General features: G+C 41.2%; 1 protein-coding gene across 2 annotated transcripts in view; it reads right to left on the bottom strand.

The window, feature by feature from the left end:
• The window catches only part of LOC138638730 (cytochrome P450 2K6-like), a 147,175-nt gene that overhangs the window by 59,580 nt on the left and 62,253 nt on the right, over positions 1–25,342 (bottom strand). For both annotated transcript variants that reach the window (XM_069728268.1, XM_069728269.1), the window contains exons 4-5: positions 2,914–3,063; positions 2,218–2,378 (exon numbers count right to left, since the gene is read on the bottom strand). In XM_069728268.1, coding sequence (XP_069584369.1) covers positions 2,218–2,378; positions 2,914–3,063 — 311 coding nt within the window. The remainder of the gene's footprint in view (positions 1–2,217; positions 2,379–2,913; positions 3,064–25,342) is intronic.

Here is a 25,342-nt window from a genome sequence, read left to right on the forward strand (position 1 = left end):
CAGAGCAGCAGAGTTGAGGACAGACTGGAGTGGTGCAAGGGAGTTAGCCGGGAAGCCACAGAGGAGGGTGTTGCAGTAATCAACTATAACTATACATATGTTTTCACGAATATGTGAGTTCATGAAACCATTATATGTCCATTTTGCAAGCCGACGAGAAAACCTTGCCATACGGATACCATACGGATGTCACACAGATGCTTAGATGCAGGAAAATTGTATCCTCGCACTGCACATGGATGACATACGGATCACTGTTCAGGGAACAATTCTGTGATTCTTGTCTGTGTAAAATGAACTAATTTTTTATACGTAGTGTGTGACTGCAGCCTAACATTTATACACAACCAAATCTGTCCCTGTGTCTGAAGCAATTCTCCCTACACTGCCAATATCCGGAGCTGACTGTGACGAGCAGGGCGGCACCAAGTCTGATATAGACCTAATGATGCTGTGTGGCCAGCCAATAACTGTAATGCCACAAAAACATAGCTGCAGCATTGCAGTGTGTGGAAGACAATCCCTGCATGTTGATTGGTGCTCTAAAGAGCACCAAGCATGCAAAGTGGGGACCCGAGCTCCTGCCTAACAACCCTGGAAATGCTCAGCGCTTGCCGAGCATCATGAGCAGCGAGATGCTTGGGCGAGCACTTCCGAGCATGCTCGCTCATCACTAGCAATAACCTTAAAGATATCTTCAAGTGCTATCGTGAAAACCATAAATTGCTATCATGAGGACATCCCCAGGAAAGGACGTCAAATAAATAGCCTTTATGCAGAGGATAAGTTCATCAGATTTACTAGCTTCAGAAATTGCAAATTGATTGCACTTCAGAAAACATCAACATCAACCATCCAGATTAGGCTACTTTCACACTAGCGTTTTCTGACGGCCGTCACAATGTGATGTTTTGTGAAAAAAACGCATCCTGCAAATATTTCCGCAAGATGCGTTTTTTCCCGTAGACTTGTATTGGCGACGCATCGAGACGGATTGACACACGTCGTGTTTTGGACGGACAAGAAAAGTTCAATGTGACGTTTTTTTTTGCGACGTGTCCGCCATTTCTGACCGCGCACGCATGTCCGGAACTCCACCCCCTCCTCCCCGCTCATCACAATAGGCAGCGGATGCGTTGTAAAACTGCATCCACTGCCCACGTTGTGCTGCATTTGGCACAACGTCCGTCAGTACGTCGGACTGATGGTTTGCGACGGCCCCGTACCGATGGAAGTGTGAAAGTAGCCTTAGGCTTTGAGAAGTGATCTTTATGGTTGAATTGCTGCAAAGAAGCCACTACAGTGCATTGCAAACAAGAAGAGTAGACTTGTGTGGGACAAATAGCACAAGCACTGGACATAATATCAGTGGAAATCTGTTCTGTGCTCAGCAATGTCTTTGTTGGATGATTTCTAGATATGTGGTGCCCCTCAAGCAGCATAGATGGGGAGGTGTGATGGTGTGGGTGATCTTTGCTGGTGACACTGATTATGATTTATTCAAAATTCAAGCATACTTAGCCAGCATGGCTGCCATGAAATTCTGAAAAGATATGCCATGCTATCTGGTTTACGCTTACTGGGTAAGTTGTATTGCAACAAGACAAGGAACCAAAACAACATGTTTAGTTTATTTGAGGGATATGTGACTATGTGAGAGAGGGATGATGTGCTGTGAACGATGACATAACCTCAACAATTGCCCGATGTTAACCCAATTGATTGGTCTGGGATAAGTTGGATGCAGAGTAAAGGCAAAGCAGTCAACAAGTGCTCAGCACCTCTGGGGACCTTCTTCAAGACTGTTGTAAAGCCATTTGTGGTGACACCTAATAAAGCTGAGTGTGTAAATAGTCTAGAGCTGTCATTAGAATAAAAGGTGGCACTTTGAGGATTTTTAGGGTCATCATAAATTCTGGTTTGAATTGTTTCTTTACTTATTTTTGCCATATGTGGTCTTTCATTGTTTTCTTGCCTTCAGTCTGGATCTATAATTTGTGCATTCCAACAGAAGCAAGAGAAAACATTGCATGGAAAGGCATTCCAAACTTTTCACTGGCAAGGGACAACAACACAGTTGAGAAATCTGTTTTGAAAATTATAATTTTAACATTAAGGGTACATGATGGGATGCAGCCTCACCAATCACACATTAAAAATCTTGTGAATGGCCTAAAATGCTATTTCTCAAATACAGTATGGTGTTAAGCTGCTTACCAAAGCCATTGGGGTACCGACTAATCGGACATTTTCATTATTCATCTTTACCAACTTCAAAATAATGGGATCTTCATAATCAAATCGTCTACTCAGTAAGATGGTGACGATTATGTTAGATACAGCAGCATTCATATCCATCAGGTTATCGAAGGGTTCACCTGGAAAGACAGTGAGAAGACAAGGGTATAAATTAAAAAAACTGATAAGCACCTCTGTACAGGACAAAACAAGTGTAGACAGGTGCGACCTACCATGACTGCACAACATACAAATGAAAGAATGCAGCCACCTCTATAAGCACGTATTTCTCAATTTGGAACAAATGTAATCACCGATTTTGCCAAATTTGAGTGAATCTGTCCAAAAGGAATTTCTAGAAATTTTCTCATCTCTACTCTGTCCATCTCTATACAGAAGCTGAACAGACATTGGTTTGAGATGGTTTAGTGAATCCTGCATTGAGCAGGGGGCTGACCCTTGAGGTTCCTTCCAACTCTAACATTCCATGATTATATGACTCTAATAATCAATCAAGAAAAATAGGGTGGTGTTTTATGTGGCCCACCTTGTAGTAAAGTTGACACCAGATGGTTGTTGGACTTTCAGAATCATCTCCACTGATGGGCTTATGACACAGTAAGCTTGTTTCTTGAATATATGCACAAAGTAAGTGTAATGGAGCCATTCACCAACCTTTGTAAGATTTGAACTTTTCCACCAAAAAATTTGATTCTTCAGAAATGTTGTTTTCGATGGTTTCCTTCCCCATTCCAAAATCTCGAAGTGTTGACAGAGCAAACCGTCTCATTGTTCTCCAGTTATCATTGGAAGAAAAAAGAATTCCTGAACACAAATTATATAAGAAGGGAAGATATTAGAGAAGCAAGATGACAACCAATACTTTATATCTACTGGTTAACTCAGAACACCTTAAAGACCCAAAAGGCAAAATTTCTAATGTGTCGAAAAATATTTTTCCATTATTAACAAACCAGTGTGTCATGAAATATGTAATGACCTCACAGGGGTAGGTTGAACTGAAGGCAGGACACACACACAATGGGATGATATAAGGGAGAGGAAGGCCCTAACAATAGGGAATGAGGGATGGTCACCACCTGAACTCAAACCTGGGTCTGTCCCTGCACTCCGAATGCCCTAAGTGGGTCCTTCCCCCCATCGCCATCAGGAACCTTGTCCCACGCTGTAACCTCGCACTGCCCTGGCGAGGGCATTGGCTAGCAAGGGCGCTAGCCTCACCACTGCAAATGGTTCAGCACAGAGGACAGTGACAAACCCAAGAAAGACAAGGTGAAAACACAACAATTGGCTTCAAGACTCCACTGCCAAGGTCAACACCACAGAAAACACAGAACTGAGACTCCAAAACTTCAGATGTAGGTGACACCAGAGAGCTGCAACTGCGTGGCTGGTCTCCAAAGAGAAACTATATCACCAACAGTCAGCTGATGCATCAGGTGACCATTAAAAGGATGGTGGGAGTGGTCACCACCCACATCAGCTGACCCAACAACTCTGCAGTCGCCGCAGATTGCCAGCGGGGGAAAACTGACATTAATTCCCGCTGGTCCCGAAAGGAAATAAGCTACATTTTAAACACAGTGGAATCAGAGCTGCGACAAATCCAAAAATGGATCGTGACACAGTTTCTACTTAAAAAGAGACAATTTTAAAGAAAGTCCTATTTGACACACTGATAGCAACACCACAGAAGAAATGCTAAATCAGGTTTCCAGTATCTGTTGTTTCAGATGCTGGGGTCATCTGAAGGCAATTTTCTATGCTGTGAAGATACAAGATGTGTAGCATCTGAAACAAGGGATACTGGAAGCCTGTGCTAGCACTTCTTTTGTGGTGTTGCTATCAGTGTGTCAAGTGGGTTGCATTGACAATCCAACACAATGGGCAGCACTTTGAACACATTTTATAAATGGTCATAAACTTGTAAATAACTCATGAAAGAATAATGTTACGTTAAAACCAAGCACACCATTGTTTATCTTGTGAAATTCTCAATAAGATTAATGTGTCACATGACCCTTTTCCCATTGGAAAAAATAAAGTTGGTTCCAAAATGGCTGACTTCAAAATGGCTGCCACCTGTTAGGTGTCGAGTTCCCGCCTCTGCACGGGAGGAATCTCAGTAGTATAGAATAGGGATGTCTCATCAAACTTAATTTGACAGGTGGGCCCGCCCCCATCAAAGTGTATCAAAAGTGTGTAACCCCTCCCTGTCTGGCTGCCTTCCCCTTTTGATAGTGTTTGACATTGTTATCACAGTGTTTGATATATCAATTTTATATCATATTAGATTTTTATTTTATATGAAGTTGATATGAGATTGCTGCTGTAATCAGAACAATGTATTTTATTCCCAATGATCACAAATAGTGATGGTGTTTCTGCAGCCTGTTATTTGGAAGGCATTCTCATTTTGTATTATGTTCCCGAGCTATTCCATGCTTAAACACAACCAGATGTGCTCATGCAAGACATACCGCAAAACAGATGTGGGAGACATGTCTAGACATCCAGGAAAGGTCAATCTCCCCATGACCCAGACATGCCCGGAAAATCCCATGTATACATGTCCAGACAGCCAGGACAGATCAATCAACACAGCAGGGCACCAACACAGCAAACAGATGTGGAAGACATATCCAGACATCCAGGACAGGTCAATCCCACTAATGTAGAAGCACCCAGATCAGAGATTAGCTTAAAATATTTATTGCCAGAACTACATGAAGATAAAAAAGCACATGGGAATTTAGCTGATTGCTAGCAGCCGCTAGCCATCAGTGTGAAACTGACAAAAGACAAACACATTTTTGTTGAAATAGATAATTCCTGTCAGAACAGTGGATTAAGCTTGAAAATTTTGATGACATAAAATCTGATACGATTCTATCATTTCTCTGCAAGTCAGAAGTGAAACACTGCAAAAGCTTTTTGAATGGTAATCCACACGCTAAATGATGTAATACATATATGCAAAATGTCACAGAAAAATGCGGCAGCACTCACCGATCCTGGAGTGAAAAAAAATGTCCTTTATTCAAGCGTGTACAGAGACATCTTCACGGCTCGGGGGTGTGCAGTGGTGGCTGAGGTGAGCAGGGGATGACGAAGGCCATTTTGCGCTGTGAGTAGCGCTTCTACGGGTCCATCAAATAATACATGTATGCAATAATGACCACATACAGTATTATACGTATCCTGGATTTGTGAGTTTTGGTAACAATAAGATTTACAATTCTTGTTCAGGAATGTCACAAAATTGTGTGGAAAGATAATATTGTCCAGACAAAAGCCATAGCTATCAAAAAATATGCCCATCTTATCATCCCAGAGTACGATCAATACCCAGTGGCGACCAGATTGATTCGACGGGTCTGTATTCACGATATATGCTATATATTATTATATATAATAATAATAATAATAATAATATGCTGCAGGTATCTGAGTCACTCTTTCTTCCAGAATCAAATCACACGGAAACACGCCGACGAATATGCATTCTGTATAATTATCAGCCTTCAGTACCGCTGTAAGCTGTAGAGTGTCCATCGTTACTTAATTAAAATCGTACAAGATCTCTCTCCTATTATTAATTTCCAGAATGGTGTGGTTGACTGCAAAAACAACCATATTTATCGTGTGGGGTGTTGCTAGCGCAAACTGGACTTCAGCGCGTAGGTTGCCTGTTTTAATAAGCGAGAAATGCCCTCCAGTCTCTTGATCTGGTGATAAATCAAAAGCAAATAGCATGAATCCAGCCATAAATTCTTCGCGATCTATTGCCATGGCACAATCAGCCTTTTGCTTACCAGATATATGGGCAAGCGCCATATACTCTCTGATGGCAAAATCAACATTAAAATGAAGGTTATAAGGTCTTGCGGGTATTTGTTGGCCATCCAGATATAAAGCCGCATGGCTGACATGGTAGTGATAGAACAGCAAAGGGTTTTTAGCACAAGACCCGCTAATTGCTTCTTTATCTACAAAGCCCAATATAACAGTTTTTGGTATCTGGCCTAGGAAGAGGTTCTCGTGGTTCGTGATCCGTGTCCCTGCAGTGATACTGTACACTTTTATGCATGTTCGGTCAATAGCATACTTGGTGGTTGCGGATAAGATGGCCTGACTGTGACCAATTCGGACTGCTGGAGATACCTGCACTCTTTTCACATAGAGAGCCGCTTGTGAGATCTGTACCTTTAGCTGCTCGGCTTCTGCTGACATGAGGCAGAAAGCATCTTTATTTCTTGTTAACTTAACCTTAAGGTCAAGGCCATTCAATATTAACTTTGGTTGATTAAATATATCCCCAAAAATGGGCCCCAAGAGGTCGACGGGCTTTGAGTGGGAAGTTGCATTGGCTCTTTTGATAAACCCTGCATTTGCACCATCCAAGCCCCGGTCATTATGATGGCCCACAGTGTCTTTATAGATCAAACCGGCTGCAAATTGTGATGACAGCGTCTGTGAGCTGTAATTTAAAAGGGTCTCTATGTACGCTCTATAGCTGTAGAGATTGTCCGATTGTGAGATAAGTCGATCTCCCAGAGTAATATCGACCTGGTTAAAAGAGTGGCTAGAGGGTACTTTATGAGCGCCACACGCGACCCATCGGCTATAGCCATATTATCTTCCTTGACGATGCGGCAATTTATTTACAGCAGCGTGTTGTTCAGATCATAATAATAATCGCCGCTCCCAGATATGAAAAATTCCAACGGCCCATTGTCTGACAGTGACGCAATCGGTTGTACTTCTACAAATAGAGATTTCTCTATACTTGTTTGTGTCGGCGGTATGTCAAAAATATCCAGTTCAGATTTTGCTCACTCTACAGAAGCATCATGCAGAAAAGCCATGATAATTGATTAGAAGATGTCATCCACAGAGCGTCTTACATGTTTCTGACGGGGGCGTCTCTTGGTTGTATTTTTATTCATGAGTATCGGCGGTAAAGGCGAGCACGCGCATCTCTTTCTTTTTTGTGCTTTTTTAGCAACATAAATTATCCCAGAACCATCTTGCTGAGGTTGTGTATTTATCCTAGTCATAAGGGCTGATGAGAAAGTAGTGACAGCATCTTTAGCAATGTTTCTGACAGCTGTATTCACGTGTGGCTTTGCTAATTCTATGCCTTTTCTGAAAAGAGGTATGGCGCAGCGAAATAAGCCTTTAACTATCCCGGCCAGGCAAGAACCATACATGTACTCACTGCCGCTGAACCCCTCTAGCCCGTGCCCTGACTGGGCAATATAGTAGACACCATTTTATCGTGTCAATACTGTCGCGGTCTAAAATGTAATCACACAATACTTTTTCCGTACTTGAATTTAACTGGTGTGCCTTGGTCTGATAAGATAGAGATTGTCACAGAATCAAAATGCTGCTTGCATAAGGGCACGTAATCGGGTCTTCTGTACTGAAGGGTGATAATCTCACCGCACTTGCCGGTTACCTGAGTGCTTCTCAGAAATTGGACATAGCTGCCCCCCACAAGCTGATGCTGTATTATATCTGTGTACACAAACAATGTATAATATCCATCTTTTATATCTGCATAAATCTTCTTGCGATCAACCAGGCGATTATCTACAGAAGCCTCAATGTATAGTTGGAGGCCTAAAATGTGCGCCAATTTGTGGCCGGGGCAAAATGTATTGATGGTGAATCCGTTAGGATGACACTCTTCTTCACATCATCATATCGCAGCTTAAATCCATCACTGGAAATCTTCAAAATATCAATTCTCTCATTAATCGCGCGTATGAGGTCCGCGATTGTTGAATAAAACCCCGGCTTTATGTAATATTCCTTTAGCACATCGCCACGTTTTCCTATATAGAAATTCCCATCATTCTGTTCAAATGTGTACCATGTATGCGAAATATTTCGCTAGACGCGTTTGAAGTGAGTGTTATAAAGAACGAGCCAGCTTCCATGGTGATATATCTGTCAACTCTGAAGCCGGGATCCAACTATTGAATTTTTCGGGGTACCCCAGCCATTTGACAAAGCATTGGCTCACACCCCTGACACGTTTTTTTCTCAAAATCTTTTCTACTCTGTAGACATGATTCTCATCCAAAGGTATTTTTTGCAGCTCTTCCTTATAAAATGACCCCTCTACAGCATCGCCTGCTAAATCACTAATTTTATAAAGAGGTTTATGACATTTATTGGAGACGGCGGAAATTAAAAAAATCTCTTCGCTGTATGTTTTTTCATAACCCTTACAAAATGTTCCCGTATATCGAGATATTCTGACATGATCACCAATTTTTAAAGTCGGTTTAATAGGATTTTTACTAATACTAGAACTGTAAATATTGCGCCAGATTTGCAGCGAATTTTGCGGGGTCACATCGGCTGGCCTGCAGCGCATAGCGGAGTGATAAGTATGGTTGTAGCTATGCACCAAATGCGGTAAAATATCAATGTACTTAAAGGAATTATGCTTCGTAAGATAGCGTCACATACGGGTTTTTAATGTGCGATTAAAGCGCTCCACCATAGCGGCATTTACGGCATTGTTGGTAAAAAGTGGTGAATATTATGCATATTACATAGTTGCTTGAGTGATGAATTTATAAATTCTTTGCCGCGATCCGTCTGCAATTTCCCCGGTATGCACTTATCATTTTGAAATATTAATTTGAATGATCTGGCTACAGCTGCACCAGTTTTGTTTGATAAGGCCACACACCATGCGTATCTCGAGAGAGTATCAATCACCATCAGGATGTATTTGACATTATCATTTTCCCTTGAATAGTCAATTAAACTTACGAGATCCGCTTGCCACTGCGCATCAATGGCCGAGACGTAAATTTTACTTGTCAAAAAGTATTTTCTAGCAGGTCTGTGTAGCATGTAGGAATCTTGTTTATTCAACCAGTCAACCACATCAGATTTCTTAATTCCACGCTCTCTTGTCTCTCTAAATAATTTGCCGATGCCACTGTATGATCCGGGTGCTTTAGGTGTGAAATATTGCTTCTCTAATATTTCCTCAGAGGAATTATAAGCCATGATTGAATAAATGATTGGGTGGCGGTGATCTACAACCGCAGGTCTCTTTCAGAAATTCAATTGAATAATTTTTTATTGAATTCTGTATTTTTCCTAGTATTCCAGTCCTAGATAATATATTTCAGTCCTAGATAAGTTATTTAATTTTAACACAACAGATGCAACTCATTAGCGTAATCCTATACTGACTGGATGAAATCACTGAGGGGTTGAACACCGCCAGAACTTGTGGGTTGTGTTTTCTCTTTACATACACGGCAGACTTGTTCCAGGTTTGACAAGCAGAATCTTAAAAACAGATTTTCTGCGAGTCTGAACAGCTGCTCTGCTCTACTCTTTTAAAAAAAATAAGTGTTTACTGATTTAATTGCTCCCTAATATCATTGTTTATATGGTATATATTTGTGATATAGTTATAAACTGAATTTTTGCTAATTCCTATATAGTATATATTTGTGATATAGTTATAAACTAAATCTTTGCTAATTCCTATATGGTATATATTTGTGATATAGTTATAAACTTAATCTTTGCTAACTCCTATATAGTATATATTTGTGAAATAGTTATAAACTGAATCTTTGCTAATTCCTATATAGTATATATTTGTGATATAGTTCTAAACTGAATCTTTGCTAACTCCTATATAGTATATATTTGTGAAATAGTTATAAACTTAATCTTTGCTAACTCCTATATAGTATATATTTGTGATATAGTTATAAACTGAATTTTTGCTAATTCCTATATAGTATATATTTGTGATATAGTTCTAAACTGAATCTTTGCTAACTCCTATATAGTATATATTTGTGAAATAGTTATAAACTTAATCTTTGCTAACTCCTATATAGTATATATTTGTGATATAGTTATAAACTGAATTTTTGCTAATTCCTATATAGTATATATTTGTGATATAGTTATTAACATGAATTTTTGGCTAATTTCTATATGGCATAATTTCATCACGCAGAATTATGAAGTCTTTGAATCCGTAGCTGCGGAACTATTAGAAGATAATGAGTCTGCTCATCACTCCATCACAGGTAATTAGATTCTCCTTTTTGCATTTAGATAGGGAAAAATGTTGTAACACATTACCAAGATAGTTATCTTTCCTGTATCACATGTAAGAAATATATATATATATATATATATATTTATATATATAGATAATAATATATCCGCGCTAGGAGCAATACCCTTTCATTAAACAATGGACCAATGAATAGCCTGTCAAGTCTTAATTACCTATCAGCCCCACTTTTATCTATGGTTGTACCTTTCAAGCACCATATAGACCTTCAGTCTTTTTCATTCAGTTTTACCCACTGGGTGTTTTTTAATGTAAATTGCCGTCCCAATATGGATACTATAATATAAAGAATATTTCAATATTATAAGGGCGCACTTGCTAAACAAATCCTACCAAGAGGATATATGAAATCTATATAAAAGAAAAACGCAAGGAACTGTATATGGAACAATAAAGTTACACCGAAGAAACTAACCCGAACAACGTTACCTCCTGTGATCCGGTTACTTTCTCTCTATTGCGTTGCTTAATGAAGTCCTCCTCCTATGGTCGGACCTTCAAGTGAGTTCGGGAGCTTCGGCGGGCGGTGAACGCTGCTCCGGCCGGAAGCAGCGCTCTAACACGGCCGCTATTTGTGTTTAGGCAGCGTGAAATAGCTGCGCGCTGTGAAAGTTAGCCGCTAGGTATCCCGACAGTGCAGGACCTAGCGTGACGTCACAGTCACGTGAGCACACACGTGACCGGCTACGGATAGCACAATAGACCAAAAGCCGACGCGTTTCGGAATAAACGTATTCCTTCTTCAGGGATGGTCCATGTAAAGATGTGTGCCCTTTTATTCACAGCCGCAGTCGCTTAACCCCTTCATGTATTAAAGGCGAACAGCTCGATTTCGCTGTTCAGACCTTTCGGCATCAGTGTGTCCAGTTCAAAAATCATCCTACTTTCTTCTCTTGACATCTGCTTGATGTAATCTCCTTTCCTCCAACTTCTAATTACTATTTTTAAACCTGTAATAATGGTATCTTTCATGTCGCCTCCATGATAGTCCACAAAATGCTTTGATAATGGGTGACCTTGGAATTTCTTTTTTATGTTAGTCAAATGTTCATTTATTCTTCTATATAATGGTCTTTTGGTTCTCCCTATATACAATTTATTACAAGGGCATTTTATGGAATAAATGACTCCTGGCGTGTCGCATGTTATATGGTCTTTAATAATCCATTCAGTCAGCCCATTTGTAAGCGATAATTGTTTCTTACAATTTAGTCGTTTACATGACTTGCATTTACGACATGGAAAAAATCCTGGGTATGTACGATATGGAGGATGCGTGGTCAGAGATCTCGGGTTCGGGATTGTGGGAGCTATATTATTCGCCAAACTATTCGCTTTTCTGTATACAAACACTGGATGTTCCGATATTTTTTCTCCTATGATTTTATCATCTTTTAAAATGTCCCAGTGTTTCTTCACTATTTTTTTGAACAGATAAGTATTGGCATTATATTGTGTAATTATCGGAACCACCTCGGACATCTTATTCTCATTTTTATTATTTATTTTTTCTTGGAGTAGTTGGTCCCTTGGTATTCCTTCCACTGATTTTTTTGTCCTACATAAGTGATCCTGAGAGTAACCCTTTTGAATAAATTTTGATGTTAAAGTCACCACTTCCTGATTGAAATCATGTATATTAGAACAATTCCTATGGGCCCGGATGAATTGGCTTCTTGGAACGTTTGTTAGCCAACTGGGAAGGTGGCAGCTGTCGAGAGATATATAGTTATTAGCGTCTGTGGGTTTATGGAAGGTCTTTGTGTGAATTTTCCCGTTTTTGATAAAAATAGTCAAATCTAAAAAGTTAATAAGTTCGGAACTGGTGGTGCCCGTAAAATTTAAAAAATACTCGTTTTTATTTAAATTAATAATAAAATCAGACAATGAATCAGGGCCCCCAGACCATATAAAAACAATATCATCTATAAAACGTTGCCAGAGTACCAGGTTCGCACATCTGGGTCCCTCACTATAAATAGTATGCTCCTCCCATTTCCCTACATATAAATTTGCATAACCAGGTTCGCACCAGTTCCGAACTTATTAACTTTTTAGATTACGGAAGTGCAATTCCTGGTTCATACTTGTAGGTACAGTATATATTTGGAATGCTCCATACTGGATTTATACAAACATTGTTACAATGATTTCATGGATAACTGTCACAGTTAACTTTTCAAATATTACGCGGGATCATGATTAACTGCGGTCGTGTAGCTTTTCCAATTTTACACCGTTTTCGCGGATAACTGACACTTGTATCTTTTCTTTTAGATACGTCGGATCTTCAACCAGGAGTTTTGCATCGGCATAATTATGGATCTGCACAGAATCCTCCCCAAAGAGCTAATGCGGCTGTGAGAACAACTCCTCTTTCGCCCATCTGTGTTGCAGATCGTGAGGAAAGCTACCCAAACACTCCGGGAATCCAAACCCCAAGATTTCACATCAAAAATATAAGAACGTTTCAAGAGAGAGATTTGCATCGCAGAACGATAGTCCCAGCATAACTCAGGAAGCCAATAGCACAATCAGCATTCCACAAGTTACTCCTGAAAACAGAGAAATTGAGCAGCACTCCGAGGGTAATAACCGGGGCAATATACGCGTGTGTCAAACTGTACAATCTGCAGATATTACTCTTGCAGGATCTTCTAGCGATTTCGGCATTGTATTACCTCTCAAGAAACGATCACTATCATGACGGCGTGTAAGTAAAAAACAGAAAGTTGCTGAACATTCATCTTACACAGGGAGTCCTTTGTGGGATGATGAACATGTCAAAATGTTTATTGCTATGTCTGCTCAGTCCGCCCATACCAAACTCGCACAGATCAAACTAAAATCTTTCTGTGATACGTATGAAAGACTGATAAATGCATGTCCAACACCAGACATTATCGCGGAACTATATGATTTTAAACTAAATCATGCATGTGTACATACACCCCCTATGAATTTAAATAAATCTAAATCCGCCTGACTTAGAGTGGTTTCACACTTGCGTTTTTGACTGCAGCGTTTTTTTTTCTCAAAAAAACGCATGCGTTTTTTTCCTATATTTAACATTGAAAACGCATGCGTTTTTGTTTGTACGCGTTTGGTCGCGTTTTGAAATGCATGCGTTTTTTTTCTGCATGCGTTCATTTTCAGAAATGCAACTTGTAGTATTTTTGAGAGGCGTTTTCATGCGTTTTTTTGGGTCAAAAAATGCATTGGAGTCAATGGGGACGCATGCGTTTTTTTTGTGCATGCGTTTTATTGCGTTAAAAACGCATGTGTTTTTATATTAAAAAACCAGAAAACACACTGATATGCCACCCCCCAACATAAAGGTGATAAAGGGATCCTAACCCTAACCCTACCCCTACCCCTAACCCTACCCCTAACCCTAACCCTAACCCTAAGGGATCCTAACCCTAACCCTACCCCTAACCCTACCCCTACCCCTAACCCTACCCCTAACCCTAACCCTAAGGGATCCTAGCCCTAACCCTACCCCAAACCCTACCCCTAACCCTAACCCTAACCCTAATCCCTTTAGGGTTAGGGGTAGGGTTAGGGGTAGGGTTAGGGATAGGATCCCTTAGGGTTAGAGGTAGGGTTAGGGTTAGGGTAATGATCCCTACCCCTAACCCTACCCCTAACCCTAACCCTAGCCCTAACTATTTCTGTTTATAGTGGGTTTTTTACTTTATTTTGATGATTGGCAGCTGTCACACATTTCTCTGCATGCATTTAAAAAACGCAAACGCATGAAAAAACGCATGTAAATGCGACAAAACGCCGCGTTTTTTCACCACATGCAAAAACGCATGCGTCAAAAAAACGCAGCGTTTGCACGCGTTTACATGCGTTTTTTCACCATGCGTTTTTTACCGCAAAAACGCACCCAAAAAAAACCAAATGTGAAACCAGCCTAAGCTTGGTTGGCTATTGGTTGAAAAAATTAACTAAAATAATGCCGCAAAGGCTCTACAGATGTTGGCTAGTTCCAGAAGATCGCAAGCAGCTAGAAGCGGGCGAAAGACAGTTTGCGCCGCAATAACTACACAATATCCCCAGAGGCTGTTACACGATTCAACTACAGTTTTACACATCCAAGACAATCCTGGAGGTGTCAACACCAATGTGGCTCCAGATGCTCAGAGCAGTGGGCATCTTGAAACATATACTGAAAATGCGGATGATGCAGCCTCTGTAGGTAATGGTGTTTATGATAATGAAATGGCCAAAGATCTTTCAAACGTTTTACAGCATTTTTATCATCATCAAAGGCCACTCCGCAATTTCAATGCGCATATACATACAGATCATTTTAGATTTGTAAATTTGGAGCATGTACAATCATTTGTAGAGGCTGTGAATATTGTTCATGATGCCATTCAGTCATTACTGGATAGAATCATCAGGGACATTGAACCTGGTGACTTTGTACAGTTAAGGCTTGAATGTGACAATACTTTAGACCCTATTTTCACTACAAAACAAACTCGGGAAGATTTTAATTCTGAATCTTTTGTAAATGCTGTTGTCCACACACTTCAAAGTAACGTTGAATGTCTAGCATCCAATTCGTTAAAGCTAGTCGTCACCATCATTAAAAATCGCGGTGGTGTAAAAAAAGGCGCTTGAAATCTATAGCGAACAGTCAGATCATTAAACAAAAGAGGCAGTGGGTGTATGATTTTAACACAACAAAAACACAAACTTTTTATAGTGTGTTTTACAACCGCGTATGCCTGGCTAGAGCTCTATTCGCTACTGGATTGGCTGCAGGAGAGGTGCCTTTATCACAACACAGATTCTGTTATTTCTGTACAGAGAGATGGTGAGTGGCAGCCTTTAGGCGATTACCTGGGGGAACTGACCAGTGAAATACCCGATGGTACACACATCACAGAATTTGTATCCGCGGGCCCGAAAACTTACGGATACAAACTCAACACCAGTAAAACTGTCTTAAAGGTAAGGGGATAACATTAAATGTTGGTAACTCTCAATCTATTAATTTCAACAGTCTAAAAGATCTTGTTCTGGATTACCCTGCGCAATTCTGACACAGAAACTCAGAAACGTATTGTCGTACAGCAGCAGTCCATTGTGAGAAATAAAAAGTACTGGGAGATTGAAACAAGGCCATTACGCAAAACACAAAAGTGCGTTTACACAAAACGGCAACTAATAGACGATTTCACCACCTTGCCTTTTGGCTATTAGCCGAGTATTGCGCTGGATACACGACTGCAACACCCATTCTAGCAGGCCCGTCTAATTCTGGAAAGAGCTATTTTGTAAAACAGCTGCTATATAATATTGAAACTAATTTTTCTCAGAAACCTGATAATATTGTTTGAATTTATTCATGTTGGCAAAAACTATATGATGAAATCTCTCTCTCTTTTCCCAACACCAGATTTGTGGAGGGTCTGCCGAATACCTTCGTAGATGACGAATTATTCCCACCGGAGAAGGTGAATTTGGCTATTGTTGATGATCTTATGGAGAGTGCTAGTGAAAATTGTGAGATAGAAAAGGCATTTATCAAGTATGTGCACCACAGAAATCTCAGCATTTTCTACCTGGTACAAAACATATTTTGTCAGGGTAAGAAAAGCCCCATGATAAATTTAAACACCAAGTACATGGTGCTTTTAATAACCCCCGAGATAAATTACAAATTTTAATTCTAGCTCATCAGATTTATCCTGGAAAAAAAGTTTTTTCCTAGAAGCTTTTGAGGATGCCACGTGGGAGCCTTATGGGTATTTGGTGTAGATTTGAGAGCTAATACCCCTGAGGATCTTCGCTTAAGGACTGGATTGTTTCCACCAGCGTCGCCTGCTGTCTATGTTCAAAAGAAAAACACTTCAAAAAAGTGAATTTTACGTGGAATCAGACATTCTATGCTGTGTGCGTTGTGATGTAAAGATGTATTTATTTTACAACAATAAAATCTTTTAAACTTTTACAATATCGTGTCTTTGCTTTTTATAAACGTATAAAACACACCGCTTCATACTTGCTGGTGTTGTAACATGGCCATATACATAATATGCCAATATAATGAGACTGGTGTTATAAACCACATGTAAAAATGAGAATCCCAGTATCAAATAAATACAAGACTAGGATAAAAAATTATATAAACGGCATGGTGTGTTATAAAACACATATAAAATGAGAATGCCTTCCACATAACAGGCTGCAGAAACACCATCACTATTTGTGATCATTGGGAATAAAATACATTGCTCTGATTGCAGCAGCAATCTCATATCAACTTCATATAAAATAAAAATCTAATATGACATAAAAACGATGTATCAAACACTGTGATAACAATATCAAACCGGGAAAGCAGCCAGACAGGGAGGGGAGGGGTTACACACTTTTGATACACTTTGATGGGGGCGGGCTGTTGTGAATTCTGTGATCAAGCTCCCTCCTGTGGTCACGAGTGGTACTGCGGTGTTGTGAATTCTGTGGCTGAATTCACTCCTGTGGTCACAAGTGGTACTGCAGCTTCTGGGCTTCCTCCCTCAGGTGTTCTAGTGAGCTCGTTGGCTGCCTTGTTATTTAACTCCACCTGATTCTGTCTTCCTTGCTCCTTGTCAATGTTCCAGTGTTGGATCTGAGCTTCTGGATCTTTCCTGTGGCCTGCTGCTCTGCTTAGATAAGTGCTTCTTTGCTTTTGTTGCTGTTTTTTCTGTCCAGCTTGTCTATTCGTTTTTGCTGGAAGCTCTGAGACGCAAAGGGTGTACCGCCGTGCCGTTAGTTCGGCACGGTGGGTCTTTTTGCCCCCTTTGCGTGGTTTTTTGCTTTAGGGTTTTTTGTAGACTGCAAAGTTCTCTTTGCTATCCTCGCTCTATCTAGAATATCGGGCCTCACTTTGCTGAATCTATTTCATCCCTACATTTTGTCTTTTCATCTTGCTAACAGTCATTATATGTGGGGGGCTGCCTTTTCCTTTGGGGTATTTCTCTGAGGCAAGTCAGGCTTGTATTTCTATCTTCAGGCTAGTCAGTTCCTCAGGCTGTGCCGAGTTGCATAGGTAGTGTCAGGTGCAATCCACAGCTGCCTTTAGTTGTGTTTAGGATAGGTTCAGGTATTGCGGTCTACAGAGATTCCACGTCTCAGAGCTCATTCTATTGTTTTTGGGTTATTGTCAGATCACTGTATGTGCTCTGATTACTGGCACACTGTGTTACTGGATTGCCTTCATAACAGTACAAGGAGCCCAAACTAATGATTCTCAATAGAGGGAAAAAAGAAGTTCTGACATCATTTTTTTTTCTCAGCTCTGTGTTCAGTCTTTTTTTTCCCCTAGACATTAGGGTGCTTCAGGACACAGCTGTGGACATGGATATTCAGGCTCTGTGCTCTTCAATGGATAATCTCGTTATAAATGTACAAAAGATTCAAGATACAATTGATCAGAAATCTATGCTAGAACCAAGAATTCCTATTCCTGATTTGTTTTTTGGTGATAGAACTAAGTTTCTGAGCTTCAAAAATAATTGTAAGCTATTTCTGGCCTTAAAACCTCATTCTTCTGGTAATTCAGTTCAACAGGTTTTGATTATTATTTCTTTTTTGCGCGGTGACCCTCAGGACTGGGCATTTTCTCTTGCGCCAGGAGACCCTGCATTGAGTGGTGTCGATGCGTTTTTCCTGGCGCTCGGATTGCTGTACGATGAGCCTAATTCAGTGGATCAGGCTGAGAAAAATTTGCTGGCTTTGTGCCAGGGTCAGGATGATATAGAAGTATATTGTCAGAAATTTAGGAAGTGGTCAGTACTCACTCTGTGGAATGAATCTGCGCTGGCAGCTTTGTTCAGAAAGGGTCTCTCTGAGGCTTTTAAGGATGTCATGGTGGGTTTTCCTATGACTGCTGGTTTGAATGAGTCTATGTCTTTGGCCATTCAGATCGGTCGTCGCTTGCGCGAGCGTAAATCTGTGCACCATCTGGCGGTATTGTCTGAGATTAAACCTGAGCCTATGCAGTGCGATAGGACTATGACCAGAGTTGAACGGCAAGAACACAGACGTCTGAATGGTCTGTGTTTCTACTGTGGTGATTCCACTCATGCTATTTCTGATTGTCCTAAGCGCACTAAGCGGTTCGATAGGTCTGCCGTCATTGGTACTGTACAGTCCAAATTCCTTCTGTCCATTACCTTGATATGCTCTTTGTCATCGTATTCTGTCATGGCGTTTGTGGATTCAGGCGCTGCCCTGAATCTGATGGATTTGGATTATGCTAAACGTTGTGGGTTTTTCTTGGAGCCTTTGCGGTGTCCTATTCCGTTGAGAGGAATTGATGCTACACCTTTGGCCAAGAATAAACCTCAGTACTGGGCCCAGCTGACCATGAGCATGGCTCCTGCACATCAGGAGGTTATTCGCTTTCTGGTGTTGCATAATCTGCATGATGTGGTCTTGTTGGGGTTGCCATGGCTACAAACCCATAATCCAGTATTGGATTGGAACTCTATGTCGGTATCCAGCTGGGGTTGTCAGGGGGTACATGGTGATGTTCCATTTTTGTCTATTTCGTCATCCACTCCTTCTGAGGTCCCAGAGTTCTTGTCTGATTACCGGGATGTATTTGATGAGCCCAAGTCCGATGCCCTACCTCCGCATAGGGATTGTGATTGTGCTATCAATTTGATTCCTGGTATTAAATTCCCTAAAGGTCGTTTATTTAATTTATCCGTGCCTGAACACACCGCTATGCACAGTTATGTGAAGGAATCCCTGGAGAAGGGACATATTCGCCCATCGTCATCACCACTGGGAGCAGGGTTCTTTTTTGTAGCCAAGAAGGATGGTTCGCTGAGACCGTGTATTGATTACCGCCTTCTTAATAAGATCACTGTTAAGTTTCAGTATCCCTTGCCATTGTTATCTGACTTGTTTGCTCGGATTAAGGGGGCTAGTTGGTTCACTAAGATAGATCTTCGTGGTGCGTATAATCTGGTGAGAATCAGGCAAGGAGATGAATAGAAAACAGCATTTAATACGCCCGAGGGTCATTTTGAGTATCTAGTGATGCCGTTCGGACTTGCCAATGCTCTATCTGTTTTTCAGTCTTTTATGCATGACATCTTCCGTGAGTATCTGGATAAATTCCTGATTGTTTACTTGGATGACATTTTGATCTTCTCAGATGACTGGGAGTCTCATGTGAAGCAGGTCAGAATGGTTTTCCAGGTCCTGCGTGCTAATTCTTTGTTCGTGAAGGGATCAAAGTGTCTCTTCGGTGTGCAGAAAGTTTCATTTTTGGGGTTCATCTTTTCCCCTTCTACTATCGAGATGGATCCGGTTAAGGTCCAAGCCATCCAGGATTGGACTCAGCCGACATCTCTGAAAAGTCTGCAAAAGTTCCTGGGCTTTGCTAATTTTTATTGTCGCTTCATCTGTAATTTTTCTAGCATTGCCAAACCATTGACCGATTTGACCAAAAAGGGTGCTGATTTGGTTAATTGGTCTTCTGCTGCCGTGGAAGCTTTTCAGGAGTTGAAGCGTCGTTTTTGTTCTGCCCCTGTGTTGTGTCAACCAGATGTTTCTCTTCCGTTCCAGGTCGAGGTTGATGCTTCTGAGATTGGAGCAGGGGCGGTTTTGTCACAGAGAGGTTCTGGTTGCTCAGTGTTGAAACCATGTGCTTTCTTTTCCAGGAAGTTTTCTGCTGCTGAGCGTAATTATGATGTGGGCAACCGAGAGTTGCTGGCCATGAAGTGGGCATTCGAGGAGTGGCGTCATTGGCTTGAAGGAGCTAAGCATCGCGTGGTGGTATTGACTGATCATAAGAACCTTACTTATCTCGAGTCTGCCAAGCGCTTGAATCCTAGACAGGCTCGTTGGTCGTTATTTTTTGCTCGCTTCGATTTTGTGATTTCGTACCTTCCGGGCTCTAAAAATGTGAAGGCGGATGCTCTCTCTAGGAGTTTTGTGCCCGACTCTCCGGGTTTATCTGAGCCGGCGAGTATCCTCAAGGAAGGAGTCATTGTGTCTGCCATCTCCCCTGATTTGCGGCGAGTGTTGCAAAAATTTCAGGCTAATAAACCTGATCGTTGTCCGGCCGAGAAACTGTTCGTCCCTGATAGGTGGACTAGTAAAGTTATCTCTGAACTTCATTGTTCGGTGTTGGCTGGTCATCCAGGAATCTTTGGTACCAGAGAGTAAGTGGCTAGATCCTTCTGGTGGCCATCTCTGTCACGGGATGTACGTACTTTTGTGCAGTCCTGTGGGATTTGTGCTAGGGCTAAGCCCTGCTGTTCACGTGCCAGTGGGTTGCTTTTGCCCTTGCCGGTCCCAAAGAGGCCTTGGACACATATTTCGATGGATTTCATTTCTGACCTTCCCGTTTCTCAAAAGATGTCAGTCATTTGGGTGGTCTGTGATCGCTTTTCTAAAATGGTCCATCTGGTGCCCTTGGTTAAATTGCCTTCCTCCTCTGATTTGGTGCCTTTGTTCTTCCAACATGTGGTTCGTTTGCATGGCATTCCTGAGAATATTGTTTCTGACAGAGGTTCCCAGTTTGTTTCAAGGTTCTGGCGAGCCTTTTGTGGTAGGATGGGCATTGACCTATCTTTTTCCTCCGCTTTCCATCCTCAGACTAATGGCCAGACCGAACGAACCAATCAGACCTTGGAAACATATCTGAGATGTTTTGTTTCTGCAGACCAGGATGATTGGGTGTCCTTTTTGCCGTTCGCTGAGTTCGCCCTTAATAATCGGGCCAGCTCGGCTACCTTGGTCTCTCCATTTTTCTGCAATTCTGGGTTCCATCCTCGTTTCTCTTCAGGACAGGTTGAGTCTTCGGACTGTCCTGGTGTGGATTCTGTGGTGGACAGGTTGCAGCAGATCTGGACTCAGGTAGTGGACAATTTGACCTTGTCCCAGGAGAAGGCTCAACTTTTCGCTAATCGCAGACGCCGTGTGGGTCCCCGACTTCGTGTTGGGGATCTGGTTTGGTTATCTTCTCGTCATATTCCTATGAAGGTTTCCTCTCCTAAATTTAAACCTCGTTTTATTGGTCCATATAGGATTTCTGAGATTCTCAATCCTGTGTCCTTTCGTCTGACCCTCCCGGACTCCTTTCCCATACATAACACAGGTCAACAAAAAAAAAAATTTTTCTGGTGTCCAAAATATTTTAATGAATTTGGGGTATTTTTGGGGTGCTGATTCTGAATATGCTATCAGTTTTGCCAGATTGGCTCAAGTTTTTGAGATTTTTGGTATCTTATTTATAGCACTTGTTGGTAAATGCGACGCATCATCTCATTAATTTCTTTGGATTAGTACTTGAACTGAGCAGTTCTCAATATAGTTTTGTGTTAATTAGTGTTCTAAAAGTTTGTTCATAGCTTGATTTTTGCACTAACTTTATGTTGTTGTCTGTTTTCCAGTGAAAAGCATGAACTCATCAAGAAGAAGTTGTCTTAACGATCCAGACTCATTCTGTTACATTTGTGGTGAATACACACTGCCAAAACATAGAAGAAACATAACAGACTTCATAAAAAAAGTGTATTTTGCCTATTTTGGGGTTATGCTTGGGGACCAAGACAAGTTTTGGGCACCACACATAGTGTGCAAAGCATGTATCGAATTATTACAAAAATGGAGCAAAGGACAAAGAAAAAGCTTCAAATTTGGTGTTCCAATGGTGTGGAGAGAGCAAAAAAATCATCATGATGACTGTTATTTCTGTGCAGTGCAAGTGCAAGGATTCAATAAGCATAAGAAACGAAAATGGGAGTATCCTAACATGGAATCTGCAAGAAGGCCTGTCCCTCATTGTGAAGATGTGCCTGTACCTGTGTTTACCATGTTACCTGGCCTTCCCCCACCTGATGATGATGAAATGCAGGGTATGGAGCTAAACATCAGTTCTGGAAGTGAACTAGAATATGAAGGAAGTTTCAGAACACCTACGCAATTTACCCAAGGAGAGCTCAACGATCTAATAAGAGACCTCAACCTCTCAAAAAGTGCATCCGAACTTTTAGCTTCAAGGCTAAGTGAAAAAAATTGTCTGACGCCTGGAACTAAAATTACATCTTACAGGACCAGAGAAGAAGCACTTCTTCAATTTTTCTGTGAAGATGACCTACTTGTATATTGTAAGGATATTCCTGGCCTGATGCTGCAAATGAGTTTACAAGTATATCGTCCTGAAGACTGGAGGCTTTTCATAGATAGTTCTAAAAGGAGTTTGAAATGTGTTTTGTTGAACAATGGCAATCAGTGTGCATCTCTTCCAGTAGCTCACTCAACTAAACTTGCAGAACAATACAAAAATGTCAAAATGGTCTTGGAGAAACTGTGCTACCATGAACATTCGTGGCTGATATGTGTTGATTTAAAAATGGTCAACTTTTTACTTGGACAGCAAAGTGGATACACAAAGTATCCTTGCTTCATCTGCATGTGGGATAGTAGAGCAAAACATCAGCACTGGGAGAAACTGAATTGGCCTTCAAGGGATACCTTGACAGTAGGAGCATCAAACATAGTGAACGAACCTTTGGTGGACAGGGAAAAAATCATTCTACCACCACTTCACATAAGGTTAGGATTAATGAAGCAGTTCGTCAAGGCATTAGACAAAGATGGTAATTGCTTCATGTACATCTGCAGATCTTTCCCTGGTCTTAGTAGCGAAAAACTGAAGGCAGGAATCTTTGATGGTCCTCAAATTCGGAAACTCATTAAAGATTCAAATTTTCCTAAGGAAATGAATGACATTGAAGCTGCTGCATGGTGTAGTTTTGTGTTGGTAGTGAAGAACTTCTTGGGAAATCAAAAGGCAGACAATTATGAAGAACTGGTACAAAACATGCTATTGAGATTTAGAAATCTGGGTGTACACATGAGCATTAAATTGCATTATCTTCACAGTCACTTGGACAGATTTCCAGAAAACCTTGGAGATTTTAGCAAAGAACAAGGGGAGAGATTTCATCAGGATATTATGGTGATGGAGGAAAGGTATCAAGGCAGATGGGACAGACATATGATGGCTGATTACTGCTGGAATCTACAGCGTGACTGCCCGAATAGCTCACATAGAAGAAAATCATATAAAAAGCGCTTTTCCAGCGATTAAATGTCTCCTATCTTTCATGTCTTGTTCATTTTTGAAGATTACTTTCTAAAACTAGTTAAAATAAACTAAAATCAACATTTACTTTATTAAATTTATTGTATTCATGACAATATCAATAAAGTTAATGCGCGTGTAGCAAATTACGTCTTTTTTTTACACATTTTACGAAAAATCTCCAAAACTTGAGCCAATCTGGCAAAACTGATGACATATTCAGAATCAGCACCCCAAAGTTACCCTAAATTCGATGAAATATCTTTGGCACCAAAAATGCTGTTGACCAGTGTAATGTATTCCATAGGTCGTTGTTGCGGAGATACGTGGCACCTATGGTTCCATCTGTTGATCCTCCTGCCCCTGTTTTGGTGGAGGGGGAATTGGAGTATATTGTGGAGAAAATTTTGGATTCTCGTGTCTCTAGACGGAAACTCCAGTATCTGGTTAAATGGAAGGGTTATGCTCAGGAAGATAATTCCTGGGTTTTTGCCTCTGATGTCCATGCTCCAGATCTTGTTCGTGCCTTTCATGTGGCTCATCCTGGTCGGCCTGGGGGCTCTGGTGAGGGTTCGGTGACCCCTCCTCAAGGGAGGGGGTACTGTTGTGAATTCTGTGGCTGAATTCACTCCTGTGGTCACAAGTGGTACTGCAGCTTCTGGGCTTCCTCCCTCAGGTGTTCTGGTGAGCTCGTTGGCTGCTTTGTTATTTAACTCCACCTGATTCTGTCTTCCTTGCTCCTTATCAATGTTCCAGTGTTGGATCTGAGCTTCTGGATCTTTCCTGTGGCCTGCTGCTCTGCTTAGATAAGTGCTTCTTTGCTTTTGATGCTGTTTTTTCTGTCCAGCTTGTCTATTCGTTTTTGCTGGAAGCTCTGAGACGCAAAGGGTGTACCGCCGTGCCGTTAGTTCGGCACGGTAGGTCTTTTTGCCCCCTTTGCGTGGTTTTTTGCTTTAGGGTTTTTTGTAGACTGCAAAGTTCTCTTTGCTATCCTCGCTCTATCTAGAATATCGGGCCTCACTTTGCTGAATCTATTTCATCCCTACGTTTTGTCTTTTCATCTTGCTAACAGTCATTATATGTGGGGGGCTGCCTTTTCCTTTGGGGTATTTCTCTGAGGCAAGTCAGGCTTGTATTTCTATCTTCAGGCTAGTCAGTTCCTCAGGCTGTGCCGAGTTGCATAGGTAGTGTCAGGCGCAATCCACAGCTGCCTTTAGTTGTGTTTAGGATAGGTTCAGGTATTGCGGTCTACAGAGATTCCACGTCTCAGAGCTCGTTCTATTGTTTTTGGGTTATTGTCAGATCACTGTATGTGCTCTGATTACTGGCACACTGTGTTACTGGATTGCCTTCATAACACTGCGGCTTCTGAGTTTCCTTCCTCAGGTGATGAGGTTAAGTCGTTAGGTGCTGCTCTATTTAACTCCACCTAGTGCTTTGATCCTGGCCTCCAGTCAATGTTCTAGTATTGGTCTTGCTTCCTCCTGGATCGTTCCTGTGGCCTGTCTGCTCAGCATAAGCTAAGTTCTGCTTGTGTTACTTTTGTTGCTATATTTTCTGTCCAGCTTGCTTTTTTGGTTTTGCTTGCTTGCTGGAAGCTCTGAGACGCAGAGGGAGCACCTCCGTACCGTTAGTCGGTGCGGAGGGTCTTTTTGCCCCTCTGCGTAGTTGTTTGTAGGTTTTTGTGTTGACCGCAAAGCTATCTTTCCTATCCTCGGTCTATTCAGTATGTCGGGCCTCACTTTGCTAAATCTATTTCATCTCTGTGTTTGTATTTTCATCTTAACTCACAGTCATTATATGTGGGGGGCTGCCTTTTCCTTTGGGGA

This window comes from Ranitomeya imitator, chromosome 5 (assembly GCF_032444005.1).
Source record: "Ranitomeya imitator isolate aRanImi1 chromosome 5, aRanImi1.pri, whole genome shotgun sequence".
NCBI lineage: Eukaryota > Metazoa > Chordata > Amphibia > Anura > Dendrobatidae > Ranitomeya > Ranitomeya imitator.